We start from the raw sequence: 26,437 nt of genomic DNA, 5'->3' as shown, positions 1-26,437 counted from the left end.
AACTTCAATGGTTCGCGTTCGCGTCCCGCAGGCGAACCTTTGCGGAAGTTCGGTTCGCCCCATAATGCACATTGAGGGTCAACTTTGACCCTCTACATCACAGTCAGCAGGCCCAGTGTAGCCAATTAGGCTACACTAGCCCCTGGAGCCCCACCCCCCCCTTATATAAGGCAGGCAGCGGCGGCCATTACACTCACTCGTGTGCTGCCTGCGTTAGTGAGAGTAGGGCGAGCTGCTGCAGACTGTCTCTCAGGGAAAGATTAGTTAGGCTTAACTTGTTCCTGTCTGGCTGCATACCTGTTCTGTGAACCCACCAGTGCATACCTGTGCTGTGAACCCACCACTGCATACCTGTGCTGTGAACCCACCACTGCATACCTGTTCAGTGAACCTGCCACTGCATACCTGTTCTGTTCAGTGGACCCGCCACTGTATACCTGTTCATTGAACCCACCACTGCATACCTGTGCTGTGAAACCACCACTGCATACCTGTTCTGTGAACCCACCACTGCATACCTGTGCTGTGAACCCACCACTGCATACCTGTTCAGTGAACCTGCCACTGCATACCTGTTCTGTTCAGTGGACCCGCCACTGTATACCTGTTCATTGAACCCACCACTGCATACCTGTGCTGTGAACCCACCACTGCATACCTGTTCAGTGAACCCACCACTGCATACCTGTGCTGTGAACCCACCACTGCATACCTGTTCAGTGAACCTGCCACTGCATACCTGTTCTGTTCAGTGGACCCGCCACTGTATACCTGTTCATTGAACCCACCACTGCATACCTGTGCTGTGAACCCACCACTGCATACCTGTGCTGTGAACCCACCACTGCATACCTGTTCAGTGAACCTGCCACTGCATACCTGTTCTGTTCAGTGGACCCGCCACTGTATACCTGTTCATTGAACCCACCACTGCATACCTGTGCTGTGAACCCACCACTGCATACCTGTTCTGTGAACCCACCACTGCACACCCACGATAATAAGGTCGTTGCCTCATTGTGGTCAGACCAAATTTGATCAGCTGGACAGTCACTGTTCTGTCATTCAGCTACATCAGCCAGGCGACCATATGGGCTGTAAAGCCACCAAAACCTGCACTCTCGCCATGGTGCGCACCAGTCCAGCACGGCCGTCACTACACAAACAGCTGTTTGCGGTGCGTTACACGGTGAGTTTGGTGTGTCAGTGTGAAGCAGTACCTTAATTACACTCCCTGATTGATGTATACACATGCAAGATGTTTGAAAGCACTTTAGGCCTGTCATTTAGCATTCAATGTGATTTCTGCCCTTAAAACGCTGCTTTGCGTCAAATCCAGATTTTTCCCCGGGACTTTTGGCATGTATCCCACTCCGCCATGCCCCCTCCAGGTGTTAGACTCCTTGAAACATCTTTTCCATCACTTTTGTGGCCAGCATAATTATTTTTTTTTTCAAAGTTCGCATCCCCATTGAAGTCTATTGCGGTTCGCAAACTTTAACGCGAACCGAACCTTCCGCGGAAGTTCGCGAACCAGGTTCGCGAACCTAAAATCGGAGGTTCGGCCCAACTCTAGGCGCGGCCAGGGGAGAGAGCTGCCCAATGGTAGCTCAGGAAACCCTGCAGGAACACCCCTGGCTTTGTGAACAGGGAATTCCTCTCCCCTCTGTTTACCTCCGAGTTAGCGACAAATCATGTCGCTAAACTCGGGGGGGCACAGCGTGACTGTGGAGGGGGAGAGGGGCAGAGAGCGGCAGTTGGGGGACACAGAGACATGTCATTAGGCAGAGGAATTAGGAATTGTGGGACACAGAGCCATTTCCTCTGCCTAATGACATGTCTCTGTGATCCCCAACTGCCGCTCTCTGCCCCTCTCCCCCCCCCACAGTCACGCTATGCCCCCCCCCCCCCGAGTTTAGCGACAAGATCTGCCCCTTGAAGATCCACCTCGCGTTCTTTTTAAGTAAGTGGGATATGTAGGCTGCCATATTTATTTCCTTTTAAAGAGACTCTGTAACATTTAACAGTTCCCCTGGGGGGTACTCACCTCGGGAGGGGGAAGCCTCAGGGTCCCAATGAGGCTTCCCCCACTCCTGTAGCTGCAGGCAGTCCAGCGCTGGCTCCCCCGAAGTGTCCCGGAATCCTCCCCCGACAAGCCTGACAAGTGCTGATTTATTTACCTCCTTGGCTCCTGTGGGGGCGCTGTTGCACCTTTCCGCACGGAGATAGGTGAAAATAGCCGATCTCCGTCGGGTCCGCTCTACTACACAGGTGCAGGAGACTTGCGCCTTCGCAGTAGAGCGGCCCGACGGAGATCAGCTATTTCCGCCTATCTCCGTGCGGAAAGCCGATACTGCGCCTGCGCTGGAGCCGCGAAGGTAAATATTTACATTGCTGCTGTTCCGGGAGGATTTTCGCCACCGTGGGACCGAGGAGGACGGGGGAAGCCTCAATAGGATCCGGTGGCTTCCCCCACGCGAGGTGAGTACCCCCAGGGGAGGTTTTCTTCATTACAGGTTTCCTTTAAAGAGACTCTGTAACAAATTTTTCAGCCTTAGTTCTTCTATCCTATAAGTTCCTATGCCTGTTCTAATGTGCTCTGGCTTACTGCAGCCTTTCCTGATTGCAATGTCTCTGTAATAATTCTTATCTCCTTTCCTCTGTGGTGTCTGTTGGGCTAATGCTTGAATGTGTGGAATGTGCAGGGCTGCTTGTGATTGGATAGAAGCGATACACACCCTCTGCAGGCCCCCTGCAGGCTCTGTATGACTCACACACTCTGTTTCAGGGACGGATCTAGGGGGGGGGCAAGTGGGTCTCTTGCCCCAGGCGCAGTTTGTTGATTTCTTAAAAAGGCGGCAAAATGTGGATGGGGAATGGCAGTTTAGGCGCCAAAACCTGACCTTGCCCCAGGCGCAACTTGGTCTAGATCCGTCCCTGCTCTGTTTATGTGAGCCTATCACAAGCTGGTTAGTTTGTTTGTAAACACTGCCTAAAACTGTTAATTACAAGCCAGGATTGCAGCAGAGAGTGGCAGAAACAGCACAGAGGGGGCACAGGAGAAAATAAGGAATAGAATGGTATGCTTTTTAGTGTAAGAATATTAGAGTACAGATTCTCTTTAAGTAATACCAGTTGACTTTTTTTAAACATTGCTTTAGACTCCTCCAAGCGAACCAACTGGTCAGAGTGGAGCCCGTGGGGACTTTGTGAGCCTCCTTGCGGACCATCTGTACGAAAAAGATACAGAGAGTGTCTACCAATACACGAAGATTACCCGTAAGTCATGAATCCTGCAGTCTGTGTATACCACTAATACTACTACTTTTATTTTGATGTGACGCTGAAGCAGAAAAAAATATCTGATATAATGAATAGGCTAGGCCAGGCATGGGCAAACTTGGCCCTCCAGCTGTTAAAGAACTACAAGTCCCACAATGCATTGCAGGAGTCTTATAGCCACAGCCATGACTCATAAAGGCATATGCATTATGGGACTAGTAGTTCCTTAACAGCTGGAGGGCCAAGTTTGCCCATGCCTGGTCTAGGCAGTACCTTCTGATTTAAAACTGAAACCATGCATATCACAAGTAACAGCCCCCAACTGGATTTAAAGGATACCCGAGGTGACATGTGACATGATGAGATAGACAGGTGTATGTACAGTGCCTAGCACACTAATAACTATGCTGTGTTACTTTTTTTCTTTCTCTGCCTGAAAAAGTTAAATATCAGGTACGTAAGTGGCTGAGTCAGTCCTGACTCAGACAGGAAGTGACTACAGTGTGACCCTCAATGATAAGACATTCCAACTATAAAACACTTTCCTAGCAGAAAATGGCTTTTGGGAGCAGGAAAGAGATAAAAAGGGTAAATTGTTCATAAATTTTAGCTCTGGCATACTTCAATGAATGTGTCATTGAGCAAAAACAATAAAACAGTTAAAACTTAAAAAGTAGATTTAAACATAAAATAAAACTGTGTAATATCTTAAAAAGTTATTTTTAGGAGTAAGAAAGTAGATACAATAGTTTATTTAATTAGTTTATTTTTGCTTTGGGTGTCCTTTGCTGTAGTCAAAAATGGTTATTTTTTTTCAATATTGCTTTATAAATTGATTGGTTGGTGTTTGCCCATTGTAAAATCTTTCTTCTCCCTGATTTAGATTCTGAAACGTATCACAGACAGCAATCTCTTTAGTCCTGTCAGGTGCAGCTCTGCGGAATGTTTGGTTCTAAGAGTTCCAAAGCCAGTAAAAAATATACCTGGTCTCCTAGACTGCTCTGGGAAAATTCTGCATATCTAATCAGCCTAGGCAAACATCACTGGGTGGGTGGGGCTACATACCAATGTACAGAAATGTATAGCTATAAAAAAGTGTAACTGAAACCAGAAAAGTTACCGTATAAGTTTATATCCTGAGTAATATAGTATACTGCATTGTTCTACTATCATTACGGAGCCTCTTTAACTGCGCAGCAGTACTCAAGACTATTACTCAAAATGCCAGTGTTCATACTAGTCATGTCTATTCAAAAAAATGTGCGCAAAATGGTGGGTCTATAGATGCAAAACTGTGAAGGTCAGGGAATAAGCAGCCAAAGTCTGGCAGGAGGAGAGAAAATAACTCATATAGCAAGTGTCAAACTTGCAAACCGCTAATAGACTTCAATGGGGAGGCGAACTTTGAAAACTAGAAAAAAATTATGCTGGCCGGGATCCATGCCTCATTCATTTTGATAAAGGTGAGGTACTGAACACTATTTTGACCTAGGCGACTTCTCTTCTCAGTGACAATGCCTCGAGCTGTGCTGGTCCTTTCTGACAGGACGCTTGAGGCAAGGCAAGACAGAAGTTGGATGGCAAATTGTGACAGCCCTGGCCACAGGTCAAGCCTGCGCACCCAGTAGTCCAGGGGTTCATCGCTGCTCACAGTGTCTACATCCACACTTAAGGCCAGGTAGATGGCTACCTGCCGGTCGAGGTGTTGGTGGAGGGTGGATCCGGAAGAGCTAAGGCGAGACGTTGGACTAAAGAATGTCCGCATGTCTGACGTCACCATGAGATCGCTAGAGCATCCTGTCCCTGCATGCGTGGACATGGGAGGAGGAGGAAGATTACTGGCAGTGGCACCTTTATTCTGTTGTGCTGTGACATCACCCTTAAAGAGACACTGAAGCGAAAAAAAAATGATGATATTATGATTTGTATGTGTAGTACAGCTAAGAAAAAAAACATTAAGATCAGATACATCAGTCGTTAGGTGCCCATACACTCGTCAGATTGGCAGCAGACAGATAAGAAATGCATCTGATGATCTATCTGATGCGTTTTTAGAACATTTTTTACCAGAATAGAATTCTAATAGATTTCAGTTTGAAATCTGTTGAAATTCGATCTGATGGCATTTTTTTGCCATCAGATTTCCATTAAGGCCAATGCAAACTGATAAGCAATCTCATCAGATCGACCTAAATTTTCCACCCTGCAAGTTCGATGGAAATCCATCGAAATCGATCGAAATCGGCCGTCGATCGGTCGATTGGCCAACCGATTTGCGATCGATCGATCGATCGACCGCGATCGATCGGTCGGCCAGAAAATCGGCTGAGTGTATGGGCTGCTTAATTGTTTCCAGTGCAGGAAGAGTTGAGAAACTCCAGTTGTTATCTCTATGCAAAAAAGCTATTAAGCTCTCCGACCAACTTGGTCGTGGAGAGGGCTGTTATCTGACTTTTATTATCTGAACTGTAATTGAACTGTTTACTTTTCCTCTAGCAGAGAAGAGTTTATTACTTCACAGACTGCTCTGAAAGACTCATTTTGAATGCTGAGTGTTGTGTAATCTGGACATATTATAGAGTGATGCAATGTTAGAAAAAACACTATATACCTGAAAATAAAAATATGAGAATATTTTCTTTGCTGCTAATCTTCTAGTAATTATTCATAGTACACAACCAATTCATTATATCATATATTTTTTTTCGCTTCAGTGTCTCTTTAAACGCACTGTAAAGCATAGTTTCCAGCTTGTTCTGCAAGTGTTGCATCCTTTCTACCTTCAGGTGAGTTGGTAACTTCTCCGCCACTTTGTGCCTATACCGAGGGTCTAGTAGCGTGGCCACCCAGTACAGGTCATTCCCCTTGAGTATTTTTTATACGGGGGTCCCTCAACAGGCTGGAGAGCATGAAAGACACCATCTGCACAAATTTCGATGCAGACGTACTATCCATCTCCTCTTGCTCTTCCTCAGTGATGTCAGCTAAGTTCTCCTCCTCCCCCCAGCCACGAACAATACCACGGGAAAGTTGAGCAGCTCAAGCCCCCTGTAACACCTGCTGCGGTTGTTCTCCCGCCTCCTCCTCAAAAAAAGAAAAAACACCTTCCTCATCATCTGTCTCCTCTTCCCCACACGACTTTTCCTCCTCCTCCCCCTTCTGTGCTGCCGCAGGTGTTGAGGAAACATCTGGTTCTGCTGAGAATTGATCCTACAACTCTTTTTCCTGTTCCTGTTCACGCTTCTCCACCACAGCTTGATCCACCACTCTACGCACAGCACGCTCCAGGAAGAAAGCATATGGGATCAAGTCGCTAATGGCGCCTTCACTGCGACTCACCGTGTTTGTCACCTCCGCAGGCCACATGAGCCTGCAGGCATTTCGCATGAGTATCCAGTGCTTCTGCCAGAACATCCCCATCTCCCCAGAGTATGTCCTTCTACTGTAATTGTAGAGATACTGGTTGACGGCTTTCTCCTGCTGCAGCAGGCGGTTGAACATTAGGAGCGTTGAATTCCAGTGAGTCGGGCTATTGCAAATCAAGCGCCTCACCGGCAAATTGTTTCTCCGCTGAATATTGGCCAAGCGTGCCATGGCCGTGTAAGACCGCCTCAAATGCCCACACACCTTCCTGGACTGCTTTAGGACGTCCTGTAAGCCAGGGTACTTGCACACAAATCTCTGAATTATTAGATTGAGCACATGTGCCATGCAGGGTACATGTGTCAACTTTCCCAAATTCACAGCCGAAATTAGATTGCTGCTGTTGTCACACACCACGTTGCCGATCTCCAGCTGGTGCGGGGTCAGCCACTGATCCACCCTTTTGTTAAGAGCAGCCAGGAGAGCTGCTCCAGTGTGACTCTCCTCTTTGAGGCAAGACATGTCTAAGATGGCGTGACACCGTCGTACCTGGCATGCAGCATAGGCCCTGGGGAGCTGGGGCTGTGTAGCTAGAGAGGAGATCGCTGCACCAGTAGTACCAGTACCAGTAGTACCAGTTGTACTGCCACTCAGCCAAGGAGGAGGACGACAGCAAAGCGGATGTAGCAGGGGGAGTAGGAGGAGAAGGAGAGGTGTCACAACTAAGTCCGCTGCACAGCCACGTACTCCCTGCTTGCCAGTGGTCACCAGGTTGACCCAATGGGCTGTGTAAGTAATGTACCTGCCCTCACCATGCTTTGCAGACCAGGCATCCATGGTCAGATAGACCCTTGACCCAACACTGCGGCCAGAGATGACACCACTTGCCTTTCAACTTCATGGTACAGTTTGAGTATTGCCTTTTTTGAGAACTAATTGCGGCCTGGTATCTTCCACTGCGGTGTCCCAATAGCCAAAAGTTTTCGGATGGCCTTGGAGTCCACCAGCTGGTATGGTAACAGCTGGCGAGCTAACAGTTCCGCCAAGCCAGCTGTCACATGCCTGGCAAGGGGGTGACTGGCAGACATTGGCTTCTTCCGCTCAAAGATTTCCCTCACGGACACCTGGCTGCTGCTGTGGGCAGAGGAGCAGGAACCACTCAAGGTGAGAGGCGGAGTGGAGGAGGGTGGTTGTGATTGTGAAGGTGCAAGGGAGAAAGCGGCTTAAGATGATGCACCTGAAGGAGGAAGTGGAGGCGGAGGGTGGCTTTGCCTTTGTGTACTGCTTTTCCTCAGGTGGTCTTCCCATTGCAGTTTGTGCCTTTTCTGCATGTGCCTTCATAAGGCAATTGTCCCTACGTGGCGGGTGTTGGCCTTTCAACGGCTGAATTTTTGCTGGCAGAGTACAGATGGCATTGCTCTCATCTGAGACAGACAAACAAAAAAATTTCCAAACCGCGGAGCCCTGGGGTGTGTGCACTATGGTGGTGTCAGCAGCTGACATTGAAGGGCATGTTGGCTGGCTGTCCATAGGTGGCGATACATGGCGCAGGACACTGCCACCAGCTGTTTCTGATGACGAGCTCCCCCTGCTGTTTTCAGCAACTCGTCTCCTCCTACTCCTCTCTGACTCCCCCTCTGAACTGTCCCACTGATCCCACGTGGCATCCATGGCAGTATCATCATCATCATAATCATCCTCTACAGCTTCGCTTGCATCAGACACCTCCAAAACTGCACCAACAGCTGGTACTTCATCATCCTCCTCCTCACACCTTACGTCCATAGTGTCGCCTAACTCAGACATATAAAGGTGGTGTAACTTGCTTAGCGCCTTCATCTTGTTGTAACGATAATGGCTGTGAATCAGTTAATTCCCCACCAAATAACTCCTGCGAAGTGTCAAATGCAGTGGATGTGGTGCTTGTAGTAGCGCTGGTGGCTGTGGAAGATTAGGTGTTCTGTGTTAAATAGTCAACTACGTCCTGACAATCTTGGGAGTTGATGGGACGAGCCTTCTTCTGAGCACTGTACTTTGGTCCAGGGCCACACGAAATCATGTCAGCACGACCTCGAACAGACCTGCCGGGTGGCCTGCCTCTGGCTCTGCCTCTGCCTGTTTTGTCCATATCGGGGGATGAAGTAAAAGGTATGCACTGACTTGACTAATACAATGTGTAGTCACACAGGTGCAGTGAAAGGTATGCAATGACTGGTATTACAATACAATGTGCAGCTGTCACACAGGTATGCATGGACTGGAATATAAAACAGCATGCGGTCACACAGGTGCAGTGAACAGGTATGCAGTGACTGGTATATAATATAACACTGCATGCGGTCACGTAGGTGCACTGAACAGGTATGCAGTGAGTGGTATCAATACAATGTGCAGCTGTCACACACACAGGTACCATGAGGCCCCTTTTACACTTAATCAGTTGGTGTGCGTTAGTATGCGTTAGTGCGCGTTGATACGCTTTTTTTCCATAGCAGTGCATTGGGAAGAAGACTTAAGTTAAAATGCGTTACGTGTAAAAGAGGCCATAGGAAAACATGGGCATTACTTTGAAAATCCGTTTTCTTTCAGTTATAACTGAAAGCAACTGATTAAGTGTAAAAGGACCCTGAACAGGTATGCAGTGACTGGTATATAATATAACACTGCGTGCGTTCACGTAGGTGCACTGAACGGGTATGCAGTGACTGGTATCAATACAATGTGCAGCTGTCACACACAGTTACCGTGAACAGGTATGCAGTGACTGGTATATAATATAACACTGCATGCGGTCACGTAGGTGCACTGAACAGGTATGCAGTGCAGGGCCGAGCCTGGGCGGGTGCTGCGGGTGCAAGGCACCCAGGCGCCTGCCTCTGAGAGGCGCCGCCCGGCCGCCGCTCTCCCCCTGTGGCCGAAGCTTGCTCGCTCCCTCTAGCCGCCGGCGCCGCCGCGTCAGACCTCCATCAGGCGGGTGGGCGCTAGGACCTAGCACGCCGCACTGATATGCGTAAGTGACATCACTTCCGCATATAGAGCGGGTGCGTCCAGCGCCCTCTCACTGGTCGGGTCGCCCGCTGATTGAGGTCTGAAGCTGCGGAAAGGTGAGGGGGGAGCGGCAACGGCGGCTAGAGGGAGCGGAGCGGAGCGCTCCTGTCACTAACTACCTAAACGGGGACCCTATACCCCCTGGCTACCTAGACTGGGCACATATACCCCCCTGGCTACCTAGACTGGGCACATATACCCCCCTGGCTACCTAGACTGGGCACATGGCTACCTAGACTGGGCACATATACCCCCCTGGCTACCTAGACCTGGCACATGGCTACCTAGACTGGGCACATATACCCCCCTGGCTACCTAGACTGGGCACATATACCCCCCTGGCTACCTAGACTGGGCACATATACCCCCCTGGCTACATAGACTGGGCACATATACCCCCCTGGCTACCTAGACTGGGCACATGGCTACCTAGACTGGGCACATATACCCCCCTGGCTACCTAGACTGGGCACATGGCTACCTAGACTGGGCACATATACCCCCCTGGCTACCTAGACTGGGCACATATACCCCCCTGGCTACCTAGACTGGGCACATATACCCCCCTGGCTACCTAGACTGGGCACATATACCCCCCTGGCTACCTAGACTGGGCACATGGCTACCTAGACTGGGCACATATACCCCCCTGGCTACCTAGACTGGGCACATGGCTACCTAGACTGGGCATATATACCCCCCTGGCTACCTAGACTGGGCACATATACCCCCCTGGCTACCTAGACTGGGCACATGGCTACCTAGACTGGGCACATATACCCCCCTGGCTACCTAGACTGGGCACATATACCCCCCTGGCTACCTAGACTGGGCACATATACCCCCCTGGCTACCTAGACTGGGCACATATACCCCCTGGCTACCTAGACTGGGCACATATACCCCCTGGCTACCTAGACTGGGCACATATACCCCCTGGCTACCTAGACTGGGCACATATACCCCCTGGCTACCTAGACTGGGCACATATACCCCCTGGCTACCTAGACTGGGCACATATACCCCCTGGCTACCTAGACTGGGCACATATACCCCCTGGCTACCTAGACTGGGCACATATACCCCCTGGCTACATATGCTGGGCACATATACCCCCTGGCTTCATATGCTGGGCACATATACCCCCTGGCTACATATGCTGGGCACATATACCCCCTGGCTACCTAGACTGGGCACATATACCCCCTGGCTACCTAGACTGGGCACATATACCCCCTGGCTACATTTTCTGGGCACATATACCCCCTGGCTACATATGCTGGGCACATATACCCCCTGGCTACATATGCTGGGCACATATACCCCCTGGCTACATATGCTGGGCACATATACCCCCTGGCTACATATGCTGGGCACATATACCCCCTGGCTACATATGCTGGGCACATATACCCCCTGGCTACATATGCTGGGCACATATACCCCTGCCTTCATATGCTGGGACATATACCCCTGCCTTCATATGCTGGGACATATACCCCTGCCTACATATACTGGGCACATATACGCCTGCCTACATATACTGGGGACATATACCGCTGCCTACATATACTGGGGACATATACCCCTGCCTACATATACTGGGGACATATACCCCTGCCTACATATACTGGGGACATATACCCCTGCCTACATATACTGGGGACATATACCCCTGCCTACATATACTGGGGACATATATCCCTGGCTATATATTCTGGGGACACTGGCTGTTTGTCATTATGTGCATTTACTGGTGAAAATCTGTCTCTTATTATGTGCATTTGCTGGTGAAAAGCTGTCTCTTCTGTGCATTTGCTGGTGAAAAGCTGTCTCTTCTGTGCATTTGCTGGTGAAAAGCGGTCTCTTGTTATGTGCATTTACTGGTGAAAAGCGGTCTCTTGTTATGTGCATTTACATGGGGAAAAGCGGTCTCTTGTTATGTGCATTTACATGGGGAAAAGTGGTCTCTTGTTATGTGCATTTACATGGGGAAAAGCGGTCTCTTGTTATGTGCATTTACATGGGGAAAAGCGGTCTCTTATGTGCATTTACTGGTGAAAAGCGGTCTCTTGTTATGTGCATTTACATGGGGAAAAGCTGTCTCTTATGTGCATTTAGTGGGGGAATTTTGTCAGTAAAAATAACGTGAAAGGGTGGCAACACTGGCAGGCTGCGTGGCACAACGGGAAAGATACAGGCAGCCCACCTTGGGCTTGGCAGGGGGGAGGAGCCGACGTCAGCGAGCGAGAGTAGGGTGGCCGCAGGCAGCCATAAATACGCAGTGTGTGACTGCGTCGCACTCGCAGAGCCTCTCAGCCTGAGTCAGTCCAGAGACTAGCAGACTCGCAGGAAGCCAAAGCCAGCCAGGAGCAAGCCCATGGAAGAGGGGTAGGAATGGGGTATCACATGCATGCGTAAAGAGGTGGAAGGTGTGGGTGTGATTAGGCAGGACATGGGTGTGGTTATGTGGTTGGGCGCGGTTAATTTAACCACTCCCATAGGCGCCAGAGGAAATCTTGCACCCAGGTGCCAGGCACCCCAGGCTCACCCCTGATGCAGTGACTAGTATTAATACAATGTGCAGCTGTCAAACACACAAGTACCGTGAACAGGTGCAGTGACTGGTATATAACACTGCGTGCTTTTGTCACGCAGGTGCAGTAAACATGAACAGGTATGCAGTGATTGGTATCACAAATGTGCAGCTGTCACACACACACATGCAGTGAAAAGGTAGGCACTGAATGAGCTGGGCCTGGCACTGGCACAGTAGGAATTACCAAGGGCCAGCTGTGACTGACTGACAGGGCTGTATATGCACGTGTCAGTGGGCCACACACACAAAAAAAAAAATAGATCACAATAACATTAGCTCTCAAAAGAGCTGTTGAGGGGTGCTTCTTAGCAATCAAGTATCAGCAAGGAGCAAGCTAACAAGCCTAACAAGAGCCTAACTAAGCTTTCCCTATGTCTCTGCAGCAAGCTCTCCCTTCTCTAGTTACTGCAGCCTCACGAGTCAGGGAAATGGCCGACACTGTCTGCCTTTTATAAGGGGGGGGGGCTCCAGGAGGGAGTGTAGCCTGATTGGCTACCATGTGTCTGCTGACTGTGATGTAGAGGGTCAAAGTTGAGTCTAATGATGTAGTATAGGGGGTGGGTCGAACTTGTATATAGTTCGCGGTTCACCGCGAACGTGAACCACCGATGTTCGCGCGAATCGGTTCGCGGTCGAACCATTCGGGCCATCTCTATTGAGAACTTAGACGTTAGTACTGTCCCATCTTTGTAACGCAAGATACAGTTAGTTTTCGAGACCAACATTCAGTAAATTTGTTATATCAAGTCATGGATCAGCAACGACTGTCTGAAGAATTTGATTTTTCAGCACCATTAAGGCCTGGCTGTTTCCACTACTGCAGAAATCGGGCCGAATCCGCAGAGTTTCTCCGCAAGCAAATTGGGCGTGTAAACTCTGCCATTGGGAATAGTGCTGCCGCCGTCCGAATCCCTTACCTTAGCGATTCGGCCGTCATTGCAGCATTTTTTTTTTGCGTGTGTGGCAGCAAATCCCATAGCCGTGGCACGGCTTCTGGGATTTGTCTGTTTGTCTGCGTACTCACTCAACAAGGAAGTGCCGTCGAGCGTGTCGCAGGTGCACGGCGGCTAGTGGAAACGGGCCCTTAAAGCGGACCTGAACTCAGAACTTCCTCTCTGTTCTAAAAGTTAAGCAACAGCATAATAACCTTTAGGGCTGGAACCCACAGGAGCGCTTTTGGCAGTGTTTTGGCAGCGCTGCGATACGCTAGCACTTTGCCAAAACGCTGGGCTAATGTTAATAGATGGGGCAACTTCCACAGGAGCGTTTGCGTTTCTGAGAAACGCAAACGCAGGACAAGCAGCATTTTGGGAGCGTTAGCGCTTCAATGTAAAGTATTGAAACGCTAGCGGAAACGCTCAGCAAAACCTAAACTGAGCGGTTTTGCTAGCGTTTTGCGGTTCAGCACACTGTAACAAAATTAACCGCTGAGCAAAAAAATACACTGTTGCAAAAAGCGACCGAAAACGCGCATGAATTCGCTTGCAAACCGCTCAGACAAAACGCTAGCGGTTGCGTTTCGCGTTTGCTGATTTCAGTGGGTTCCAGGCCTTAAAGTGAACCTCCGGACTAAAAATCGACTCAGCAGCACTGAAAAGGTTTGGTGTTTCTTTAACAGTTCCACAGCATCAGAACTTTGTTTCTCTTATACAAGCCTCATTTTTAGCTGCACAGAAGAAAACTGCCCGGGCTTTTTCCCCCTGATGCTGTGCAAATCATGATGGGATTTCTGATGTTGTTGTTCTCTTTCTGCTGTTTTGGTGCATTTTTTTTTTTTTTTTTACATTTTGAATTTGACATTTGAAGCCTAGCGTGTGCAGCTGGGAGGGGTGATCAGGACACAGGACAGTTGGAACTGTGTCTCCTGCTCCTTGTCACCTCCTTTCAACCAAAAAGATGGCTGCCCCCATGACAAAGATGGCAGCCCCCATGAATCACAAACATTTGCCTGTTCTTTTAAAACAGGGTGGGTAAGAGATTATATTACCTATCTATTCTAATTAACATAACTAATGTAACTTGATGACAGTATGTTTGGTTAGGCTGAAGTTCCTCTTTAAAGTGGACCTGAATTCAGAACTCCTCTCTGCTCTAAAAGATACACAACAGCATAATAATCTTTAAGCACTTAAAGTGAACCTCCGGACTAAAAATCTACTCAGCAGAACTGAAAAGGCTTGGTGTTTCTTTAACAGTTTCACAGCATCAGAACTTTGTTTTTCTTACCAAAGAAAGCTGCATTTTTACCTAAGCTCCACCAAACAAAGAAAAAAAGCCTGGGCTTTTTATCCTTGAGGCTGTGCAGAGCATGATGGGATTTCCTATGTTTTTATTCACGTTGCCTAGCAACTGGGAGGGGTGATTAGCACACAGGACAGTTGGAACTGTGTCTCATGCTCCCTGTCACTAGTGTTGGGCGAACACCTGGATGTTCGGGTTCGCGAACGTTCGCCGAACATGGCCGCGATGTTCGGGTGTTCGCGCCGAACTCCGAACATAATGGAAGTCAATGGGGACCCGAACTTTCGTGCTTTGTAAAGCTTCCTTACATGCTACATACCCCAAATTTGCAGGGTATGTGCACCTTGGGAGTGGGTACAAGAGGAAAAAAAATATTTAAAAAAGAGCTTATAGTTTTTGAGAAAATTGATTGTAAAGTTTCAAAGGAAATAATGTCTTTTAAATGCGGAAAATGTCATTTTTCTTTGCACAGGTAACATGCTTTTTGTCGCCATGCAGTCATAAATGTAATACAGATAAGAGGTTCCAGGAAAAGGGACCGGTAACGCTAACCCAGCAGCAGCATACATGATGGAACAGGAGGAGGGCGGTGCAGGAGGAGAAGGCCACGCTTTGAGACACAACAACCCAGGCCTTGCATGAGGACAAGAAGCGTGCGGATAGCAATGCATTGCTGCTGTTGTTATCCAGTGGGAGGGACGGCGGTGCATCTGTTTGCGGCGTGGGCAACACCCGCACCGTAGCAGGTGAGGAATCGCTGCCAGGCTCCACAAGGTTCACCCAGTGTGCGGTAAGGGAGATGTATCGACCCTGGCCGAACGCACTCGTCCAGGTGTCAGTGGTGAGGTGAACCTTGCAGGCAACGGCATTCTTCAAGCTTCGGGTTATTTTGCTGACCACGTGCTCATGCAACTCAGGCACTGCAGAGCGCGCAAAGTGGTAGCGGCTGGGAACCACGTAACGTGGGATGGCCACTGACATCATGCCCTTGAAGCTGTTTGTCTCCACCACTCGATATGGCAGCATTTCGCAGGCCAGAAGCTTGGCTATGCTGGCTGTTAGTGCCACGGCCCGGGGGTCATTTGCTGGCAATTTCCTCTTGCGCTCAAACATCTCCGAGACAGACAACTGAACTGTAGGGCTGCACACTGAAGGGCTGTTAGTTGTTGTGTTTGATGAAGACTGGGAGACTTTAAGAGCACTATTCCGGAAAGTGACAGTGTCAGCGTCGTCTGATGTTTGTGAATGTTGTTGTGAACCACGCAATGGCTGGGCTACTGCTGCTGCTGAGGAGGGTCTGGTGGTGAGTCTGGTGACCCCAAGGGAGGCAGTGTTGCTGGTACCCTGTCCTGACGCGTTTGCCCACAGAGTGGGATGTTTGGATACCATGTGGCGGGTCATGCTGGTGGTGGAGAGGTTGTTAATATTTTTCCCCCTGCTCAGGCGGGTCTTGCACACCTTGCAAATCACCATGGTACCATCCTCACTGCAGTCTTCAAAAAAAGCCCAGACTTTGGAGCACCTGCCTTGCTGGCGATTTCCGTTTGCGCCTCTTTTGCCTCTCACTTGAACTTCCACGCTTGTGGTGCCTGAAATTTCGCGCCGCCTACCTTGTGGCACAAGGCGAACTTGTGCAGCAGTGGGTTCTTCAACAGACTCATCTGTGCTGCTACGACGGCGATGTTCTCCTTCACATACAAAATCTGGGTCTGTGTCCACATTGTCCAAACCCTCCTCTTCCATCTCCTCAAACTCGTCATATGTGATTGTGGGCCGCCGCCGTGGAGTAGAGCTCCCCAAAACAACCTCTGCGCAGCTCACTCCAACGTCGTCTTCCAGATCTTCTCGGCCGACCTCCTGCAATTGAAACCCCTCCTGCCCAACTTGCTCTGGGATTTGGGTTTCAAAGTCCTCGGACTCGCCTTGCATTTCAGTGCGCGGTGCATTTCCCACAGTAAATGGTTGTGAATCCTGGCACAACATTTCTGGCTGTTCCATTGACCTTTGAAAGGTGGAAGTTTGTTGGGCTGGGAATAGCTCCTGCGAATACCCCATTGTGTCCTGAGGAAATTTTTCGGACTGGTTATTTGGCAGTTGTGTGCGTGGTGTCGCTGCCGGTTGTGTCAGCTTTGTGCCCACTGGCTCCTTGTAACTGGCTGAGGACTCGGACCTCATGCGTGATGTGCTGGTGCTGCTTAACCCACTGCTGGACGCTTGAGAGGTCATCCAATTAATTATCTGGTCCTGTTCTTTTGGATTTGTGAGGGTTGATTTCCTGGACAACATGGGCGGTATTGATTGGGATTTCTTCGGTGCTCCACTGTGGCCTGTACGTGAACCATCAGGGGAAACACCACTTCCCTTGCCCCTCCCTCTTTCACAGGATTTCTTCTTCATTTCACTTATCCTTAAAATACACGCTGACTGGCAGCAGTACAGTGGCAGTACAGAAATGCTATATAGTGGTGGGTGAGCGGTGTACTACTATTCCCAGCAGCGACACAGAGCACAATGCTATACAGTGGTGGGTGAGCGGTGTACTACTATTCCCAGCAGCGACACAGAGCACAATGCTATACAGTGGTGGGTGAGCGGTGTACTACTGTTCCCAGCAGTGACACAGAGCACAATGCTATACAGTGGTGGGTGAGCGGTGTACTACTATTCCCAGCAGCGACACAGAGCACAATGCTATACAGTGGTGGGTGAGCGGTGTACTACTATTCCCAGCAGCGACACAGAGCACAATGCTATACAGTGGTGGGTGAGCGGTGTACTACTATTCCCAGCAGCGACACAGAGCACAATGCTATACAGTGGTGGGTGAGCGGTGTACTACTGTTCCCAGCAGCGACACAGAGCACAATGCTATACAGTGGTGGGTGGGCGGTGTACTACTGTTCCCAGCAGCGACACAGAGCACAATGCTATACAGTGGTGGGTGAGCGGTGTACTACTGTTCCCAGCAGCGACACAGAGCACAATGCTATACAGTGGTGGGTGAGCGGTGTACTACTGTTCCCAGCAGCGACACAGAGCACAATGCTATACAGTGGTGGGTGAGCGGTGTACTACTATTCCCAGCAGCGACACAGAGCACAATGCTATACAGTGGCGGGTGAGCGGTGTACTACTGTTCCCAGCAGAGACACAGAGTGGCAGTAAACACAATGCTATACAGTGGTGTGTGAGCGGTGTACACAGAGTGGCAGTAAAAACAATGCTATATAGTGTGGGTGAGCGGTGTACTACTGTTCCCAGCAGCGACACAATGACTGGGGGGACCCTGGCTAGCCTGGCTGGAGAGAGAACTACCCTGCCTGTCTACCCAAAGCTAAACCCACAGACAAATGGCGGAGAAATGACGTGGATCTGGTATTTATTTACCCGAACCACGTGACCCATTCGGCCAATCAGAGCGCGTTCGGGTCCGAACCACGTGACCCGTTCGGCCAATCACAGCGCTAGCCGAACGTTCGGGGAACGTTCGGCCATGCGCTCTTAGTTCGGCCATATGGCCATCAGGTGTTCGGTCGAACTCGAACATCACCCGAACAGGGTGATGTTCTGCAGAACCCGAACAGTGGCGAACACTGTTCGCCCAACACTACCTGTCACCTCCTTTCAACCAAAAAGATGGCTGCCATCATGAAATCAAACATTTGCCTGTTCTTTTAAAACAGGGTGGGTAAGAGATTATATTACCTATCTATTTTAATTAACATAACTAATGTAACTTAATGACAGTATGTTTGTTTAGGCTGGAGTTCCTCTTTAAGGACTGCAGTCATAAAACCCCTTAAAGGGAAGGTTCAGGGAAACGTTTAAAAAAATAAAAATCCATATCCACTTACCTGGGGCTTCCTCCAGCCCGTGGCAGGCAGGAGGTGCCCTCGCCGCCGCTCCAGAGGCTTCCGGTCGTCTTCGGTGGCCGACCCGACCTGGCCAGGCCGGCTGCCAGGTCGGGCTCTTCTGCGCTTCAAGGACGGGCTCTTCTGCGTCCCACGCGGGCGCGCTGACGTCATCGGACGTCCTCCAGGCTTTACTGCGCAGGCGCAGAACTACTATGCCTGCGCAGTACAGCCCGGAGGACGTCCGATGACGTCAGCGCGCCCGCATGGGACGCAGAAGAGCTCGTCCTTGGAGCGCAGAAGAGCCCGACCTGGCAGCCGGCCTGGCCAGGTCGGGTCGGCCACCGAAGACGATCGGAAGCCTCTGGAGCGGCGGCGAGGGCACCTCCTGCCTGCCACGGGCTGGAGGAAGCCCCAGGTAAGTGGATATGGATTTTTATTTTTTTAAACGTTTCCCTGAACCTTCCCTTTAAGGACCAGACACTTTTTTTTCCATTCAGACCACTGCAGATTTAACGGTTTATTGCTCGGTCATACAACCTACTATTTAAATGAATTTTACCTCCTTTTCTTGTCACTAATACAGCTTTCTTTTGGTGCTATTTTATTGCTGCTGTGATTTATAGTTTTTATTATATTCATCAAAAAAGACATGAATTTTGTCAAAAATAATGATTTTTTTTAACTTTCTGTGCTGACATTTTTCAAATAAAGTAAAATTTCTATATAAATTTTTGTCCAAATTTATTGTGCTACATGTCTTTGATTAAAACAAATTCCAATAAGTGTATATTTATTGGTTTGGGTAAAAGTTATAGCGTTTACAAACTATGGTGCAAAAAGTGAATTTTCCCATTTTGAAGCATCTCTGACTTTTCTGACCACCTGTCATGTTTCTTGAGGTGCTGAAATTCCAGGATAGTATAAATACCCCCCAAATGACCCCACTTTGGAAAGAAGACATCCCAAAGTATTCACTAAGAGGCATGGTGAGTTCATAGCAGATTTTATTTTTTGTCACAAGTTAGCGGAAAATGACACTTTGTGACAAAAAAAAAAAAAATAAAGTTTCCATTTCTGCTAGCTTGTGACAAAAAAAATGAAACCTGCCACGGACTCACCATGCCCCTCTCTGAATACTTTGGGGTGTCTACTTTCCAAAATTGTGTCATTTGTGTGGTGTGTTTACGGTCCTGGCATTTTGGGCGGTGCTAAATTGTAAGCACCCCTGTAAAGCCTAAAGGTGCTCATAGGACTTTGGGCCTCTTAGCGCACCTAGGCTGCAAAAAAGTGCCACACATGTGGTATCGCCATACTCAGGAGAAATAGTATAATGTGTTTTGGGGTGTATTTTTACACATACCCATGCTGCATGTGAGAAATATCTATGTGAATGAGTTTTTTTTTAAATTTATTTTACACACAATTGTCCATTTACAGAGAGATTTCCCACCCAGCATGGGTATGTTTAAAAATACAACCCAAAACACATTATACTACTTCTCCTGAGTACGGCGATACCACATGTGTGGCACTTTTTTGCAGCCTAGGTGCGCTAAGGGGCCCAACGTCCTATGAGTACCTTTAGGATTTCACAGATCATTTTGAGGCATTTGGTTTCTAGACTACTCCTCACGGTTTAGGGCCCCTAAAATGCCAGGGCAATATAGGAACCCCACAAGTGACCCCATTTTAGAAAGAAAACACACAAAGGTATTCCGTTAGGATTATGGTGAGTTCATAGAAGATCTTTTGTCATAATTCGGCTTCCAGCTATTGCTGGAGGCTGAATTATAGTGTTTTAAAATGTAACTTCTGCTCCGTCTTACTAAGTGTGCGCCCAGATCTCAAAGGGGCATAGAGGAGGGCACAAAGGCGCATAGGGGAGGACACAAGGAGGATAGAGGCGGACACATGGGGACACAGGAGGACACAAGGGGGACAGAGGAAGACCCAGGGAGACACAAGATGTACAAGGGGGCAAACCTAGGCGCGTCTTATGGTCAGGAACGTCTTATAGTCCGAAAAATACGGTACATAAGAATGAACAAAGGAGCTTTCTTTAATCTTTGTGCTTTCTGTTAGACTGATTGTAAAAGGAGAAACAAAAGAGACTGAGGTTTTCTTCTGGGGAACACCAAGATTCCAATGTGTACGAATTGATAACCAAGCAAAACGGGTGGAGGAGACATCGGAGTGTAAGAACACCTTTGAATGCCTTTGATGAATTCAGTGGAACTACCACCAACTGTACAGCAGGTACGTTTAGTGCCCTGAATGCAGAGCCGTTTTTAGGCACAGGCAACAAAGGCAATGGCCTAGAACAGACCAAGACCTGCCTACACATAGTTTCTGGTTACACAGTAAAGAAAAACAGGAAGGTACTAGGGCCTGGGTATTGCCCAAAAATGTAACAGGGTGTGTGTTGGGCAGGCATCATATGTGGGGGAATCGCATGCGTTTTGCAATTTCGCATTCAATTTTGCATCACAGCATGTAATACCCTATGGACATTTGAGGTCAAGTGTTGAAAAAATACAGACTTGGGGCTTGATTCACTAAGACAAATAGCATGGCTTATCCGAGTTAACACGCCTTATCAGGGATAATACACCTTATCAGAGATAACAAGCCTTATCAAAGTTAACACACCTTATCAGAGTAGCATAGCAAGCGCTATGAACTTACGCCTGCTAACTGACAATGACAAGAGCTCCACTCGTCCTGCTCTGAGCCCCTGCGGGTTCGTAGCGCTCGCTATGCTACTCTGATAAGGCGTGTTAACTTTGATAAGGCGTGTTACCTCTGATTAGGCGTGCTATCTCCGATAAGGCATGCTATTTGTCTTAGTGAATGAAGCCCATGGTGTGTGGAAAAAATAAAATAAAAAACAACGTGTAATTCCTATTGGCAACAGTCACCTGCTGTCAGCTGACGTGTATGTAAAGTGCAAATGATTGTCCAGGGCAAACTGAGCTCTTGTGACGTCACCCACATGTACGCCGGCAAACACATGGGGCGTGTGTATGGACAGAGGATCCGGAGATAGCGGCGGCTGTGGACAAGTAATGTATTGTGCACTGGGGCGAGTACATTCACCATTACGGGGAGAGTGTCGGGGGTTTTGTTGCGTACATCGCTCGGGGGAGGGGAGGGGGATAATTCACTAAGGGCAATTCGGTGAAATAATTTTCAAAATTTACAAAAAAATTTCCTCATGCGTGGGAAGTTCAGTAATTTACCGAACAAACATGCTTCAATTCACTAAGCCCTGCTCAGTAAGTCTCACTTACCAGCCATGTAGCAGGTCAGCGGTGAGGAAAAGAGCTGCGTATATGAGTTAGGGTTTTATGTCCAGTGCATCCCGTCATCCTTTTAAACATACCTCTCAACTTTTTGAGATAAGAAAGAGGGACACTTAAGCCACTCCCCTGCCACACCCCTAATCAAGCCCCTGACACACCCCTAGTCACGCATACCATAAAGATTTCATACGAAAAATATATATTTTTTTTTTATTTCAAACCACACTGATCCTTCCTATCCTGATTCATTAGCAGGCAATGTTGCCCCCGTATAGGTAGCAGGTATAGGTGCCCCAGTATAGGTAGCAGGTATAGGTGCCCCCAGTATAGGTAGCAGGTATAGGTGCCCCCAGTATAGGTAGCAGGTATAGGTGCCCCCAGTATAGGTAGCAGGTATAGGTGCCCCAGTATAGGTAACAGGTATAGGTGCCCCCACAATAGGTAGCAGGTATAGGTGCCCCAGTATAGGTAGCAGGTATAGGTGCCCCAGTATAGGTGCCCCCAGTCTAGGTGCCCCAGTATAGGTTGCAGGTATAGGTGCCCCAGTATAGGTAGCAAGTATAGGAGCCCCAGTATATGTAGCAGGTATAGGTGCCCCCAGTATATAGGTAGCAGGTATAGGTGCCCCAGTATAGGTAGCAGGTATAGGTGCCCCAGTATAGGTGCCCCCAGTCTAGGTGCCCCAGTATAGGTTGCAGGTATAGGTGCCCCAGTATAGGTAGCAAGTATAGGAGCCCCAGTATATGTAGCAGGTATAGGTGCCCCCAGTATATAGGTAGCAGGTATAGGTGCCCCAGTATAGGTAGCAGGTATAGGTGCCCCAGTATAGGTAACAGGTAAAGATGCCCCCAGTATACAGTAGGTAGCAGGTGTAGGTGCCCCAGTATAGGTAGCAGGTATAGGAGCCATTAAGCAATAATGAATAAAAAACACTAAAAAAGGCACACCAGAGCGGCATAATTATCAGGTAGAGCATTTATTCTTTACAAGCTATGGACTGATATGTTTATTTTGTGTGAAACGTTAATCTCTGGTTCACTTTAAGTGTCTCGCTTTCTCATCTCAAAAAGTTGGGAGGTATGCAACAGATATATCCCTCTCTGTTTGAAATCTGATCAGAGAGGGATCTATTACTGGCACACACTCTACACAGGTTTTCAATAGAATTCAACTATGGAACCGTTGCTGTGCTGGGCGTACTGGTGGGTCCCCCAGTCCCAGAGGCGTAGGTAGGGTTTTCAGCACCCGGAGACATAGACAGTTTTTGCCCCCCCCAACACACACACACACACACAATGGGCGTGGCCACACATCACAATGTGGTTGTGGTCATGGGTGGAGTCAAATGTACAAATGCTGTATACAGTATGTATAGCCATATGTGTCCCCCAGTTTCTAGGCTAAATTGCACCCAGGGCGAGGGTGTAAAAATTGCGCCCCCTTCCCCACCCCCACCCCCATGGACTCAGGAATCGTTACTCTTTAGGAACAGAAACACAGCCACAGGTCACAAGTAGATCTGCCTACTTTCTAGTGACCAGCCGCTCATCCAGGAGGAAGCAGGAAAACACCCAGGCGAGGAGAGCCCGGAAAGCCAACTCCTCCATGGGGGCTGCGCACTCACAGCCTGCAGTACCGCTACAAGACATCAGGTGTCATCACACGGTGGTGACGTGATGACGACTTGAAGTCTGACGCAGGCAGCCTAGGAGGAGTCAAGGAAGGTGATCGTGCTGGTAATCTTTCTTCTTCCATTTGGCTGCACCGCGCATCACCAGCTCTCTAGTGGTAATGTCCTTCTGCCTGCGCCCCCCTTCATCTACTTGCTGGTCTGCGCCCAGTGCGGTTGCCCTGCCCGCACTGCCCAAGAAACGGCCCTGCGGCCTCTCCCCCTTGTCAGACACCTTGATGTGCCCCCTTTAAATAGCCAAATGTGCCCCTCTTTAGATAGCCCGATATGCTACTCTGCGGAAGAGGGAGGGAGAGAAGCAGGGGCACTTCAGGCTGCCAGCAAGCTGCCTCTCACACAAGTGGTGGTGCAGTGAATGTGCTGAGCGCCCTCACAGTGCTGTGCCCGGGGACATGTGTCCCCCCCCCCTTGCCCACCCATAGCTACACCTCTGCCCAGTCCCCTCCCCACCCATCTAGTTCTTTCCCTGGGGCCCCTGCAGAGTGTTGACAGCAGAGCAGAGCACACTCACCTGTCTACTGGTGCTCCTCCTCCAGTCCTGTCTCCATCCCCACTGGGCTGGTTGCCTTTTCCCTGCAGTCACCTGGTTACGGGGGAACAGGCACAGCGGTGAGAATGGACACCCAACACTCTACAGGTGCCTGGGGAAGCATAGTTTTGGATGGAGGGGGGAGACCTGGAAGGGTTCAATGGTTGATCATCAATATACCATCACAACCCCAACCTACCATTTCAAGCGAGATCTTTTCATCCAGAGCGATCTGGAAATTGATCAAAATTACAATCGGGTGCTTATGTGGGAGCATCAAACACTAGCAGATATGATCACAGGATCAAATCTGCTGAGGTAAATCAGTACGTGTATGGGCACCATAACTAGGAGGGGGAAGGGCTTATTTCTATTGTGAAAGACTTGGAGTTCAGTTCTTAGGCTCGGTACATACTTGTGCGGATGCAGAACGAAAACTGAATGCGCGACCCATCCATTTTTCATCCGATTTGCTCAAATACACCCGCGTCCGTTCGGTGTCCACAGCATCGCTACGTCGGCCCGTATGCATCATCCCTCACCTGTCTCGCCGCCGCCACTTGTCCCGCACTCGGTCCCTTCAGCAGCCCGGGGTGCGGGGGGGGGGGGGAGCAGAAGCATGGCTCTCCATAGGCTGCAACAGGTCAAGTCTCCCTAGCAACATGGAGAATTCTCATTGGTTCAACATGAACCAATGAGAATGCTCCCTGTTGCTGAGGATTGCCATTGGTCTGTTGCAGCCCAGTGGAGAATCCCCATGCTTCTTTCGGCCTCCGGACTGTTCAGAATGGACCGAGCGGCGGTGATGGACGGTGGGACGCGTGAATATTACGTCACGGCGGCGGCATGTAGGTGACAAAAATGGGCAGTGTGGCGACTAGCCTAGTGAGAGCGGACAGCGTCTGTTCTCATAGGTTTGCATTGGATACATTTTCCAGTCCGGGAAAAAGTGTCAAATCCAGACTCTCCGCAACGTTTCCATCCGTGTGCGATCCGTGTTTCTGCGCGAGTGGAAGCGGGTCGCATTTTTAACAACGGATCCGCTTCTTGCGTTTCTGCAGAGCTTTAAAAACGTATCCCACAGATAAGTTTTTAAAACAAGTGTGAACCGGCCCTTACTCATTTATAATGAAAGAAAATCATTGGTATGCTAATTTGAATACAATTTGTATTCGTCTTGCAACAAGACCATTCAACATTAGCTGCCTTCGTGGTATAGTGGTCCACTTGCAAGCTGCTTATATAGTGTCCTAAATTTGCATGAACTTCATGTTAACAATGTCCTTTTTTTTTTTTTTTTCCAGAAAACTTATTTCCTCCTCTAACTTTTGCTTTTTTCGCCAACCATTCTACACTGATATTTGGTGATGGCCTGGCCACGCCCTATTACCTGACCCCCATCTTGATGCAAGACGTAAGCCGGACCTCTTTTGGAAATATAGGCACTGGTTTGCTGTGCATGCAATACATATAGTATGTGAATCCTAGTTTTGTGTAATGTGACGGATCTCTAAAATCACCTTGAAAATAGAAGTAAAATTCATGTAAGTTGCTTTTGGTGCACTTTTTAAGTTGTGCTCTTTTAAATAAAGTTACGCTTTGTTGATTTCTCAGTAGTAAAATTCATACAGTTGCTTTTGGTGGACTTTTTGTGTTGCGTTCTTTTAAATAAAGTTACGCTTTGTTGATTTCTCTGTAGAGTATTTTAAGAATCAGGGTAAAAAAAAAGACACCTGTTGCAACTTCAGTGCAGAGCCAGAAATTGGCTTTTAAAAAGGAAATAAATATGGCAGCCTCCGTATTCTTCTCATTTCAGTTGTCCTCTACATAATTGGCAACCGCTCCACGCTAATCGGCGTGAACGTGGCGGCAGCTCCAGGACCAGTCAATGCCGATTGGTGTGAATGGCCTGGAACGGGAATTGCAGGGGAGCGCGCACTAATGCGCGCACATCCCTGCTCTGATGACGGAGCTCCGCTCCTCCTTCAGCCTCCTCGGGGACTGTTAGACGGTGAAACCTCCATCTAATAAGTCTTGACCTGGCAGCGTTCACTATTCACCTTACTAACAACTACTCTCACCACTGCCACCCACCAAAACATAACTCAGTCCCCATCCCTATATATATATATATATATATATATATATATATATATATATATATATATATATATATATATATATATATATATATATATATATATGTATATGTATATGTATATGTATATGTATATGTATATATATATGTATGTATATATATATATATATATATATATATATATATATATATATATATATATATAATGACCAAACATCCCTATACTCCATTCACTCTAAATACTGTAATTAGATAACTCCGTAATTCTGTTGGAATGTCGGCCACAGCTCTTAACACAAAACAAGCATAAAAACCGTTATTTAAACCAAAAACCATTCACAAAATATAAGTAACAGATTAGCATAACACATTAACATACATTATCATAGCATTAACATATTCTGTAACTGAATTATTACTTGCGGTCTTCA

At 48.4% G+C, this 26,437-nt stretch overlaps 1 protein-coding gene across 2 annotated transcripts in view; it reads left to right on the top strand.

The window, feature by feature from the left end:
• Nucleotides 1-25,514, top strand: part of LOC137527785 (properdin-like) — a 150,758-nt gene extending 125,244 nt beyond the window's left edge. For both annotated transcript variants that reach the window (XM_068248684.1, XM_068248683.1), the window contains exons 8-10: nucleotides 3,162-3,279; nucleotides 20,470-20,643; nucleotides 25,213-25,514. In XM_068248684.1, coding sequence (XP_068104785.1) covers nucleotides 3,162-3,279; nucleotides 20,470-20,608 — 257 coding nt within the window. In that variant the 3' untranslated portion in view covers nucleotides 20,609-20,643; nucleotides 25,213-25,514. The remainder of the gene's footprint in view (nucleotides 1-3,161; nucleotides 3,280-20,469; nucleotides 20,644-25,212) is intronic.
• The last annotated feature ends 923 nt before the right edge of the window (nucleotides 25,515-26,437 follow it).

Source organism: Hyperolius riggenbachi, chromosome 8 (genome assembly GCF_040937935.1).
Source record: "Hyperolius riggenbachi isolate aHypRig1 chromosome 8, aHypRig1.pri, whole genome shotgun sequence".
Lineage (NCBI taxonomy): Eukaryota > Metazoa > Chordata > Amphibia > Anura > Hyperoliidae > Hyperolius > Hyperolius riggenbachi.
Note: the sequence above shows the minus strand (reverse complement) of the source record. Positions and strands in the feature narration are given on the sequence as shown.